The sequence below is a fragment of the Heterodontus francisci genome, chromosome 45 (assembly GCF_036365525.1).
Source record: "Heterodontus francisci isolate sHetFra1 chromosome 45, sHetFra1.hap1, whole genome shotgun sequence".
Lineage (NCBI taxonomy): Eukaryota > Metazoa > Chordata > Chondrichthyes > Heterodontiformes > Heterodontidae > Heterodontus > Heterodontus francisci.
The window spans coordinates 6,033,319-6,046,138 of NC_090415.1; the positions used below are offsets into that span (position 1 = coordinate 6,033,319).

At 47.4% G+C, this 12,820-nt stretch overlaps 1 protein-coding gene across 1 annotated transcript in view; it reads left to right on the plus strand.

Annotated features, from left to right (window-relative positions):
• The first annotated feature begins 5,538 nt into the window (after positions 1-5,538).
• The window catches only part of LOC137356160 (deleted in malignant brain tumors 1 protein-like), a 38,245-nt gene continuing 30,963 nt past the window's right edge, over positions 5,539-12,820 (plus strand). The window contains exons 1-3 of the mRNA XM_068021974.1: positions 5,539-5,645; positions 10,347-10,382; positions 12,523-12,820. The exon at positions 12,523-12,820 is cut by the window's right edge and continues 20 nt beyond it. Coding sequence (XP_067878075.1) covers positions 5,618-5,645; positions 10,347-10,382; positions 12,523-12,820 — 362 coding nt within the window. The 5' untranslated portion in view covers positions 5,539-5,617. The remainder of the gene's footprint in view (positions 5,646-10,346; positions 10,383-12,522) is intronic.

A 12,820-nucleotide genomic window follows, 5' to 3' on the forward strand; every position in this document is an offset into this window, starting at 1 on the left:
GGCTGTTCTCCTCAGAACAAAGGAAATTAGTTGGAGATTTAAGAGAAGTTGACAAGAGTATGACAGGCTGAGAAAGGTTAGACGTGTTTAAGCATTTGGAAGAGTTAGGGAAATAATGATGGTTGTGGTTTAATTGGCAGCATATGTTGCCTCTGTGTCATAAAAGGAAAGGTTGAAGTGACACTCTGGATAGCTCAACATATAATCCTGGTCATCACTCCCAGTACAGTGCTGAGAGAGTGCAGGACTGTCAGAGATGCTGTATTTTGGATTGGAGGCCCGACCGAGGAACCCTGATTGTACGCAAAAGATCCAATGGTCACTTTTGGTGCAACAGCGACCAAAACCTCCCTGGTGCCCTGGTCAATATTTAACCCTCAACTTACATCACTGAAAACAAATTATCTGCTCATTATCATCTTTTTTTTTTTTGGTTGTGGGATCTTGCTGTGCAGAACTGGGCCGCCACTTTTCCGACATTGAACACTGCACGTTAAAAATTAATTCATTGGTGGCAAAGTGCTTTCTAAAAATTCTTTTCATGGGATGTGGTCATCGCTGGCATCGCCAGCATTTGTTGTCCATCCCGAATCGCCCTTGTCAACTGGGCTGGCGAGGCCGTTTCAGGGGGCAGTTAAGAGTCAGCCACATTGCTGTGGGTCTGGAGTCACATGTAGGCCAGACCAGGTAAGGACAGCAGATTTCCTTCAGGGTAGTGTCCTAGGCCCAACCATCTTCAGCTGCTTCATCAATGACCTGCCCTCCATCGTAAGGTCAGAAGTGGGGATGTTCGCTGATGATTGCACAATGTTCAGCACCATTCACGACTCCTCAGATACTGAAGCAGTCCCTAAAGAAATGCAACAAGACCTGGACAATATCCAGGCTTGGGCTGATAAGTGGCAAGTAACATTCGCACCACACAAGTGCCAGGCAATGACCATCTCCAAAAAGAGAGAATCTAACCATCTCCCCTTGACATTCAATGGCATTACCATCGCTGAATCCCCCACTATCAACATCCTGGGGGCTACCATTGACCAGAAACTGAACTGGAGTAGCCATATAAATACCGTGGCTACAAGAGCAGGTCAGAGGCTGGGAATTCTGTAGTGAGTAACTCACCTCCTGACTCCCCAAATGCTACCCACCATCTACAAGTCAGGAGTGTGATGGAATACTCTCCACTTGCCTGGATGGGTGCAGCTCCAACAACACTCAAGAAGCTTGACACCATCCAGGACAAAACAGCCCGTTTGATTGGCACCCCATCTTCAAACATTCACTCCCTCCACCACCGACGCACAGTGGCAGCAGTGTGTACCATGTACAAGATGCACTGCAGCAATGCACCAAGACTCCTTCAACAGCACCTTCCAAACCCACGACCTCTACCAACTAGAAGGACAAGGGCAGCAAATACATGGGAACACCACCACCTGCAAGTTCCCCTCCAAGTCACACACCATCCTGACTTGGAACTATATCACCATTCCTTCACTGTCGCTGGGTCAAAATCCTGGAACTCCCTTCCTAACAGCACTGTGGGTGTACCTACCCCACATGGACTGCAGCAGTTCAAGAAGGCAGCTCACCACCACCTTCTCAAGGGCAATTAGGGATGGGCAATAAATGCTGGCCTAGCCTGCATCGCCCACATCCCGTGTAAAGAATTAAAAAAAAATCCTTATCTAATTTTTAGTTTTCATAGTAAATGAGTGAGTCTTGTAATGGGGTAATATGGAGAGGAACAGTGGGCGGCACAGTGGCGCAGTGGTTAGCACCGCAGCCTCACAGCTCCGGGGACCCGTATTCGATTCTGGGTACTGCCTGTGCGGAGTTTGCAAGTTCTCCCTGTGACCGCGTGGGTTTCCTCCGGGTGCTCCGGTTTCCTCCCACAGCCAAAGACTCGCCGGTGATAGGTAAATTGGCCATTATAAATTGCCCCTAGTATAGGTAGGTGGTAGGGGAATGTGAGATTACTGTAGGGTTAGTATAAATGGGTGGTTATTGGTCGGCACAGACTCGGTGGGCCGAAGGGCCTGTTTCAGTGCTGTATCTCTAAATAAATAGAATGAAACCTTTGATATGCAATGACCTGGAAGACATATAAGAAAATGAGGTGATGTTATCTTCCCCCTCATTTCCTATTGGTCAATTGATTATGTGTGTTCTATGATGCTGCAGGCCAGAATTTCTTAAATCCACGCCCTCCAGATGGTGTAATCTCCCAGGAAGTCTGTTCGCCTCCACTTCGCACAAATAATTGATCGCTATTGGTTGCGTGGAGTCTGAAGTCTCACATTTCCAGTGGTGTGTCTGGATAGCAATGCAGTGAGGCAAATGAACCAGCGTTGTGTTCACAAACGGTAGAGAAGGACGGACTGAGGATACTGCCAGCCCTTGGCCCAGGTCTGGCCCGGGAGATTCAGGAATGGCAAATCAGAGTGTGTTCCAAAATGTTGAAAAACAACCTACTGTGTGGAGTACTATGGCCAGGCAGTCCAAGTACTCAAACCATTCAAAGTTGGAATGGTGGAAGGATCAAAGCAGAGAAGGAGGCCTTTCGGCCCATCGTGTCTGTGCCTGCACTCCACTGGAGCAACGAGTCCCACTCCACTTCCATTCCCCCGGAGCCCCACATTTCTTTACTCTTCAGATAATTAACCAATTCTCTTTTGAAGGTCTCGATTGAACCTGCCTCCACCACACTCTCAGGCAGTGCATTCCCGATCCTAACCGCTCGCTGCGTCAAAAAACGTTTTTCCTCATTTCGCTTTTGCGAAACCCGGTGTCCCCGGGTTCTTGACCCTTCCACCAATGGGAATGGGTTCTCCCGATCTACTTTGTCCAAACCCCTCCTGATTTCAAACGCACCCATTAAATCTCCCTCTTAACCTTCTCTGCTCTAAGGAGAGCAATCCCAGCTTCTCCCAGTCTCTCCACATTAACTGACGTCCCTCATTCCCTGGGACCATTCCCGTGAATATCTTCCGCACTCTCTCCAATGCCTTCACATCCTTCCTAAAGTGCGGTGCCCAGAAATGGAAGCAACACTCCATTTTACACAGGTTTATCATAATGTTCCTTGCTCTTGTACTCGATGCCCCTATTTATAAACCACTTTCTCAACCTGCCCTGCAACCTTCGATGAGTTGTGCATATATACCCCAGGTCCCTCTGCTCCTGCACCCCCTTTAGAATTGTACCCTTTCATTTATACTGCCTCTCCGCGTTCTTCCTACCAAAATGAATCACTTCACACAGCTAGTAGCTAATCGAAAAGCATAATGGAATAATGGATTTTATCTCAAAGGGGTTGAAATACAATGGGGTAGAAGTTATGTTATAGTTATATAAAGGGCTACTTAGACTCCGTATAGAGTACTGCATTCAGTCTTGGGAACTGCACCTCAAGAATGATGAACTAGCCTTTGAAGGGGGACAGCATAGATTTGCCAAAAGGATCCCGAGTCTTAAACAATGAGCACAGAGTACACAGACATTTCCCTAATGATGGAAGATTCAGGGTTGGTCTCAGAGAGCTGTTTAAAATGTTAAAGAGGATTGGTGAAAGGGGAAAGGGTTTTGGGAACTTTATTAGAACAGAAAGCTGACAAGTTCCCAGGCCCTGATAGACTTCATCCCAGGATCTTAGACGAAGTGGCTGCTGAAATAGTGGCTGCATTGGTTTTAATTTTTCCAAAATTCCCTGGTCCCATCGGATCGGAAAATAGCGAATGTAACTCCGCTATTTTAGGAAGGAGGGAGACAGAAAGCAGGAAAATATAGGCCAGCTAGCTTAACGCCTGTCCTTGGGAAAATGCTGGAATTGAGGAGGCTGGCGCAGGATATTCCGAAAATCTCAATGCAATCAGGCAGAGTCAACATGGTTTTGTGAAAGGGAAATCGTTTTTGACTAATTTGTTAGAGTTCTCTGAGGAAGTAACACGCAACGTGGATAAAGGGGAACCTGTGGATGTGGATGTACTTGGATTTCCAGAAGGCATTTGACAAGGCGCCACATCAAAGGTTACTAAACAAAATAAGAGCTCATGGTATAAAGTAGGAACATACTAGCATGGACAGAGGATTGGTTAGTTAACAATCTGTGTCTGCGTGGGTTTTCGCCGGGCACTCCGGTTTCCTCCCACCACCAAAAGACTTGCAGGTTGATAGGTAAATTGGCCATTATAAATTGCCCCTAGTGTAGGTAGGTGGTAGGGGAATATAGGGACAGGTGGGGATGTGGTAGGAATATGGGATTAGTGTAGGATTAGTATAAAAGGGTGGTTGATGGTCGGCACAGACTTGGTGGGCCGAAGGGCCTGTTTCAGTGCTGTATCTCTTAATAATTAATAACAGGGAACAGAGAGTATGCATAAATAGGTTGTTTTCAGGTTGGCAAGCTATAACGAGTGGAGTGCCACAGGGATCAGTGCTGGGACCTCAACTATTTACAATCCATATCAATGACTTGGATGAAGGGACAGAATGTATGGTTCCTAAATTTGCTGATGACACAAAGATAGGTAGGTGAGGAAGTTGTGAAGAGGACATAAGGAGTCTGCAAAGGTATATAGATCGGTTAAGTGAACGAGCAAAGATTTGACAGATGGAGGATAACGTGGGAAAGTGTGAACTTGTCCACTTTGGCTGGAAGAGTAGAAAAGCAACATATTATCTAAATGGTGAGAGATTGCAGGAGTCTGAGATGCAGAGGGATCCGGGTGTCCTAGTGTATGAATTGCAAAACGTTTGTCTGCAGGTACAGCAAATAAGAAGGCAAATGCAATGTTGTAGTTTATTGCAAGGGGAGTGGAATATAAAAGTAATGTTTTGCTACAGTTGTACAGGGTACAGGTGAGACCACATCTAGAGTACTGTGTAGGGTTTTGGTCTCCTTGTTTAAGAAAGGATATCATTGCATTAGAAGCCATTCAGAGAAGTTTCACTTGACTGATTCCTGGGATGAGAGGGTTATCTTATGAGGAACTTTTGGTAAGTTTGTGTCTGTATTCATTGGAGTTTAGAAGGGTGAAAGGTGATCTTATTGAAACGTATACGATCCTGAGGGGACTTGACAGGGTGGATGTTGAAGGGATGTTTCCCCTTGTGGGAGAGATTAAAACTAGGGAACACAGTTTAAAAATTAGGGGGTCTCCCATTTAAGGCAGAGATGAGGAGAATTTTTTTTTCTCTCTCAGAGGGTCGTGTGTCTGTTGAACTCTCTTCCCCGGATAGCGGTGGAGACAGGGCCATTGAATGTTTTTAAGGCAGAGGTAGACAGATTCTTGACAAACAAGGGAGTCAAAGGGTATCGGGGGAAGGCAGGAAAATGGAGTTGAGGCCACAGACAGATCTGCTCCCCCTCGTTCATAAATTTGCAGATCGGCCATGATCTAATTGAATGCCGGGACCGGCTGGAGGGGCTGAATGGCCTCCTCCTGCTCGTGAGTGATCATGAGCACTGAGAGTGCAGCCGCTCACTGACATCTTGCCACTTGGACACTTCATGGACTTCGTCTTGTCATTACAGGTTGCATTGGACCACCAGAAGCAAGTGTAATCTTTAACATCAGCTCCTGACATTGCAAGGGTGCGAGATTGGCTGAAGATGATATGGGTGGTTATCTTAGCATTTGGTGAGTATCCCAATATCGAGTCATAGATTCAGTTACGGCACAGTTCGGCCCATCGAGTCCCTGCCAGCTCTCCACGGAGCTATTCAGTCAATCCCTCTCTCCAACTCGATCCCCGGTAACTCTGCAAGTCTATTTCTCTCAGGCGGTCATCCAACTTTCTCCTGAAGTCACTGATTGTCTCTGCTTCCACCTCCCTTGTGGGCAGAGAGTTCCAGGTCATTACCATCCTGCTGTGTAAAAAAGTGCTTCCTCATGTTCCCCCCTGCATCTCTTGTCCAAAACTTTCAACCTGGGTCCCCTAGCCCTTGTACCATTCGTTAATGGTAAGAGTTTTTCCTTGTCTAACTCTGCTCTGCCATAATCTTGTATACTTCTATTAAATCTCCCCTACATCTCCTTTGTTCTAAGGGGAACAAACCCAGCTTTTCCAACCTAACGTTGGAAGTAAAACCCTCCATCCCTGGAGCCATTCTAGTCAATCTCCTCCACACCCTCTCAAGGACCCTCACATCCTTCCTGAAGTCTGGTGACCAGAACTGGCCAGAATTCTCCAGTTGGGGTCTAACCGGAGCTTCATAAAGGTTCAGCATAACCTCCTTGCTTTTGTACTCAATGCCTCGATCTATGAACCCCAAGATCCCATCGGCTTTACTGACCATATCTCTCAATATGTCCTGCCACCTTCAACGACCGATGCACAGGCACCCCCAGGTCCCTCTGTCCCTTGCACCCTCTTTTGACCTGCACCATTGCCTCTCCCTATCCCTTCTCCCAAAAAATGCATCACGCCACGTTTGTCAGTGTTGAATTCCATCTGCCACCTCTCTGCCCATTCTGCTAGCCCTACCTACATCCCGTTGCAGGTGGTTCATATCATCCTCACTGTTTGCCGTACCCCCACGTTTGGTGCCTTCAGCAAATGTTGAAATTCTACTCTGTATTCCAAGATCCAAGTCATTTGTATTTAGCAAAAAAAAGCAATGATCCCAGACTGACCCCTGGGGAACACCACTGTCAACCATCTCCCAGTCTGAGAAGCAACCATTTACCATGACTCACTGTTTTCCAAACTTATGCCAATTTTTTTTTTTATCCAATTGGACACTGACCCTCCTATTCAATGAACCTCAATTTTGTAAACAATAAACAATCTTTTGCTGTTGCTGACAGGTAGTCAAAGTCAAGGCAGCATTCCAGTTTCGTTGGAGTTTCCGATGGCCCTTGTGACTATCTAGCAGTGCTCAACACGGTCAAGTGAGAGGCTCCTAAACACAAGGATTGGGACCAACCAGGTCGAAATTTAACCCATCGGCCATTCTGCGATGAAGTATATATATATAAAGAAATTCATGCCATCCTAAGTGGTAGGGAATCTGGACCATTCATACTGTGGGCCGGAGTTCAGCTGTTAAACATCAAAGTGACACAAATTGAGTGCATAAGGATGAGGGGGTTATAAATTCGATTGATTTCGTTTGGCACCGCCCACTAAGATGAATTTCTACACCGATATGTTTATATTTAGATGGCAAGAATACAAAAGATTGGAACCCATCTGGTTCACTAATGCCCTTTAGGGAAGGAAATCTGCTGTCCTGACCTGGTCTGGCCTACATGTGACTCCAGACCCACAGCAATGTGGTTAACTCTTACATGCCCTCTGAAATGTCCTCGCAAGCCACTCAGTTGCATCAAACCGCTACGACATCCAAGGAAAGGAACGAAACCGTATGACCACCCAGCATCGACCGAGGCACCGGAAATGACAACGGCAAACCCAGCCCTGTCCACTCTGCAAATTCCTCCTTACTAACATCTGGGGGCTTGTGCCAAAATTGGGAGAGCTGTCCCACAGACGAGTCAAGCAACAACCTTCACCACTGACGCACAGTGGCAGCAGTGTGTACCATCTACAAGATGCACTGCAGCAACTCACCAAGGCTCCTTCGACAGCACCGCCCAAACCCACCACCAGCCACCCAGAAGGACAAGGGCAGCAGACGCATGGGAACACCAACCACCTGCAAGCTCCCCTCCGAGCCACTCACCATCCTGACTTGGAACCGTATCGCCGTTCCTTCACTTTCGCTGGGTCAAAATCCTGGATATCCCTTCCTAACAGCACTGTGGGTGTACCTACACCCCAAGGACTGCAGCAGTTCAAGAAGGCAGCTCACCACCACCTTCTCAAGGGTAATTAGGGATGGGCAATAAATTGTGGCCTGGCCAGTGACACCCACATCCCATGAACGAATGTGATGCTTTAGGTATACAAAGCCTTGGTTTGACCTCGCCTGGAGCTATTGTGAGCAGTTCTGGGCACTACACCTTAGGGAAGATATATGAGTCTTGGAAAGAGTGCAAGTTAGATTTCCCTGAATGATACCTGGACTCCAAGAGTTTAGATACGAGGAGAAATGAGGCAAACTGGAATTTATAAGGTGAAGCTGTGATTTGATTGAAGGGAACAGACAGGGTAGATAGAGATAAAGTAGTTCCGCTGATTGGGAAATTGAGGCCATGGTCTAACAATTCGAGCTAGACCTCTCATGATAAAATTAAGAAACACCACTGCACACAGTGATGGTAAAAGTTTGGAACTGTCTCCCACAAAATGCTCTGAATATCTGAGATGGCGAGATTGTTGTCATCCAAATATATTAAGGGAAATGGGGTGAAGGCGCGAATATGGGGATGGGTTGCTGGTCTGCCGTGCTGGAGTAGACTTGAGGGGCCGAATAGCTGCCTCCGATATTTCTGATTTATCCTGCATCCTTTATCGATTCACCAATGTGGGGTCAGCAGAATTACAAATGATAGAAGACCTTTGAGCAAATAATTACACGCTAAGGGTCATTGAGCCGAACAATCCAAGTGTCGCCTATCCCTTGTTTAAGAAGTGTCGATCAATTGGAGCCAAGAAGGTTCCATTGTCCCATTAAGAAAAATGCGAGGGGGGCTTTTGAATGGATCAATGGACAAGATGGGAAGGCAGTTGCAAAGTGGCACTCCCAATCCACAAGGATAGAAGACTACCTGCCAAGGAACAGAGCTAATGGCAACCTGGCCAACTGACACAGCCATCAGGACATAGAAAGTGTTGGAGCAAAATTCAGACGCCGGCTTAATAGATAGAAATTGAGAAGGGTGCATGGATAACCTTCCCCTTGGTGCACACGTGGGCATGAGCACTAATTAACCAGCGAATTACAATTACATGCTGGGAATGCTTCGCAGGTCTGGCAGCATCTGCGGAGAGAGGAACAGAGGTAATGTTTCAGGTCCAGGACTTGTCTTCACACTGAAGAAAGTCAGGCTCCTGGAATTAGGTATAGAAGAGAGTCACTGGAAGTTTATTTGTCGTCAATTCTTTCTTGGGACGTGGGCGCCGCTGGCAAGGCCAGCATTTGTTGCCCATCCCGAATTGCCCTTGACGACTGAGTGGCTTGCTCGGCCATTTGGGAAGGCAGTTAAGAGTCAGCCAGGTTGCTGTGGCTCTGGAGTCACTTGTAGGCCAGACCGGGTCGGGACGGCAGATTTCCTTCCCTGAAGGACATTGGTGAACCAGTTGGGTTTCTACGACAGGATGCCGTGGTGGGATTTGAACCTCTGTTTCCCCAGGGGATTAGCCTGGGCCTCCGGATTGCTAGTCACCACTGGATCACAGGGATTAAAAAAGAACTCCTCATCTCCCCTCGAGTTCTTTAGTGTATTATATTAAAATACACAGAGAGCACATGGGTCATTAAATATATTCAAGGTTGAATTAGACAGGTTTATGATTGACAAGGGAGTCAAGGGTGGTGGAGGGCAGATAGGAAAGTGGAGTTGAGGTCACAATCGGCCATGATCTTATTGAATGGCGGGGCAGGCTCGAGGGGCCGAATGGCCAACTCCTGCTCCAAATTCGTATGTTCTTATGTGTCCTTTAGTTACCCACCCTCCTGTCAATGGAAACAGTTGGGAACTAGGGTGTAAGGACACACTGAATGGACAGATAACTTCAGCCCGCAGTCCACTCTGACCCATGCGTCCTCGGCCTCCTGCATTGTTGCAATGAATGTGAAAGCATGCACAGGGAACAGCACCCCCATAATTCTATGAGCTTCTTTACAGTCTCATGGACTCAATATTGAATGAATCGACCCTCCTGTGCTCTTTGGGCAATGGCGACTGATTGAATTGGAGATGTTGCTACTGGAGATGTGCGAACCACTGCTTGACGTGGGGATACTCCACCAGCGCAAGACTAATGGGGTAGTATGCACCCAGGGTTGCACCAGCCGACTTGCACTCTTAGTTTTGGCATAGTTTCTCATGCATTCCCTCTCCTCTCCGACTCTACTCCGACCATTTACATCAGCCCTGGGTTTGTTTCCGTCCTGGTCCCATTCATCACCACCAATTGCCTTGCACATCATCTCTTCATTCGGTTAATCTAATGCTGCCCATCAAACAGCCACATCCAGTCCCACTCCTCTACTGCCCTAGCTGAGTATCTATTCCTCACTCATGTTTTCCAGCTCCAGTGAAGGGTCATCGACCTGAATCTTGACTTCCCGATGCCTCTCTGTCCACTGATTCTGCTGATTTTTCTGGTTATTTTGCACTGTTTTCCATTTTGGTTGCAGATTTCTTGCACCAAGTGGTGTCTTGTGACTGCCTTGATAACCGTACGCTTGTCTTTTTTTTCTCTTGCAGTTCCTTTCGGTGTGGAAAACGGATTGGCGTCTGAAGGTTTGGGTCAAGTAACGTTACTTAAGTGGTGCTGGAATCACAGAATTATAGAACTGTTACAGAGCAGAAGGAGGCCGTTCGGCCCATCGTGTCTGCACTGCCTCTCTGCAAGAGCAATTCTCTCAGTTCCATTCCCCCACCTTCCCCCCATGACCCTGCACATTCTTCCTTTTCATAGAACTGTCTAATTCCCTTTTGAATGCGTCAATTGAACCTGCCTCCACCACATTCCAGACTTTAGCCACTCGCTGTGTGAAAAAGTTTTTCCCCCCCCCGTGTTGCATTTGCTTCTCTTATCAAATACTTTCAATCTGTGCCCTCTCGTTTTCCATCCTTTCACCAGTGGGAGCAGTGTCTCTCGATCTACTCTGTCCAGACCCCTCATGATTTTGAATACCTCTATCAAATCACCTCTCAGCCTTCTCTTCTCCAAGGAAAACAGTCCTAACATCTCCAATCTATCTTCATAACTGAAATTCCTCATCCCTGGAACCATTCTCCTGAATCTCTTCTGTACTCTCTCCAATGCCCTCACATCTTTCCTCAAGTGCGGTGCCCAGAACTGGACGCAATACTCCAGCTGAGGACAAACTAGTGTCTTATACAAATTCTACATAACCTCCTTGCTCTTGTACTCTACGCCCCTATTAATAAAGCCCAGGATACTGTATGCTTTATTAACTGCTCTCTCAACCTGTCCTGCCACCTTCAATGACTTATCCACATGTACACCCAGGTCCCTCTGCTCCTGCACCCCCTTTAGAATTGTTCCCTTTATTGTATATTGTCTCTCCATGTACTTCCTACCAAAATGAATCACCTCACATTTCTCTGCATTGAACATCATCTGCCACCTGCCTGCCCATTCCACCAAATTGTCTGTGTCCTTTTGAAGTTCGACACTATCCTCCTCACAGTTCACACTGCTTCTGAGTTTCAAACCATCCGCCCACTTTGAAATTGTGCCCTGTACGCCGAGGTCTCGGTCATTAATATATAGCAGGAAAAGCAAGGGTCCCAACGCTGACCCCTGGGGGAACTCCACGACAAAACTTCCTCCAGCCCGAAAAACATCCACGAACCATAATCTTTGTTTCCTGTAACTCAACCAATTCCGTATCCGTGTTGCTACCGTCCCTTTTATTCCATGAGCTCCAGCCTTGATCACAAGTCTGATGCGTGGCACTGTAGCAAATGCTTCTAAGTATTGGTGCGCTCTTATTACTGCCACCCAATACGTCATTCTGTTCACACCTTGCTCCAGAGATTTGAGCGCAGGGAACGCCTGTGGGACCAGTACGAAGGGAGTCTGCTCCTTGCACACCTTGGTGCCAAATCTTGTTTGATACGCGCTACCCGTGAAGCACCTGGGGCTATATAAATGCAAGTCGGTGTTGTTATCACTGTTTGGGTGACAATTCGGTTCAGAGTGTCGCTGGTTATGTTCCGAGCCTTTGCAAATGCTTTGCTGGCACGAGGCCAACTGTGCACATACCGAAGAGCATGTAACATCCATCAATGGGGTTGGATCAAACTCTCTGCCTCCAGCATAGGAAGTAACTTAATAGCTTGCCAATGGAAGAAGCCTCCCCCACTTTACTGGAAATGGTTCCCCCAGACTTGGCGGTAGAAATTCTCCGCTTGTTTGCCGCACCTCTCGATGCTCTGTCGGAGCCAATTCCACTGGACTAAATATCGGGTTGGGTTCTAATCCCACCCAAAAGGTATTCCGAGGCCCAGCTGGCTCTTTCTGTCAGTATTGCTCTCATGTCCGTAACAAGACAATATGGACTTCTGCGTGTTGTACATGTCTTGGGAAATGAGGTCGGCCATTTGGGGCTGTGTTGAGGAGGAATTACTTCACTCAGAGGGTGGTGAATCTGTGGAATGCTCTACCCCAGAGGACTGTGGAGGCTCAATCATTGAGCATGTCCAAGAGAGAGATGGGTCGATTTCTAGATATTGACATTATGGAGGGATTATGGGAAGAGTGTGAGCAATTGATGTTGAGGTCAAAGATCAACCATGATCTTGTTGAATGGCAGTGCAGGCTCGAGGGGCCGAATGGCCCTATTTCCCATGTTCCCAGTCTGCTTTGAGCTGAGGTTGTTTGTCCATTCTGTTTCAACTTTCTCATTAGAGTTCTTGAGGTTGAGACTGGTGAACGGCAGTAATACCTGCAATGGCAGAGTGGAGGTTTACCACAATGAAACCTGGGGGACAATCTGTGACGACTACTGGGACATGCCGGATGCCGTCGTCGTCTGCCGCCAAATGGACTGCGGGTTCGCCGAGCTAGCCCACGGCTCGGCCAAGTTCGGGCAAGGCTCGGAGGAGATCTGGCTGGACGATGTCAAGTGCTACGGGATGGAGCTGTTGCTGCAAGAGTGCACGCTGAAAGCATTGGGGCAACATAACTGCAATCACAGAGAAGATGC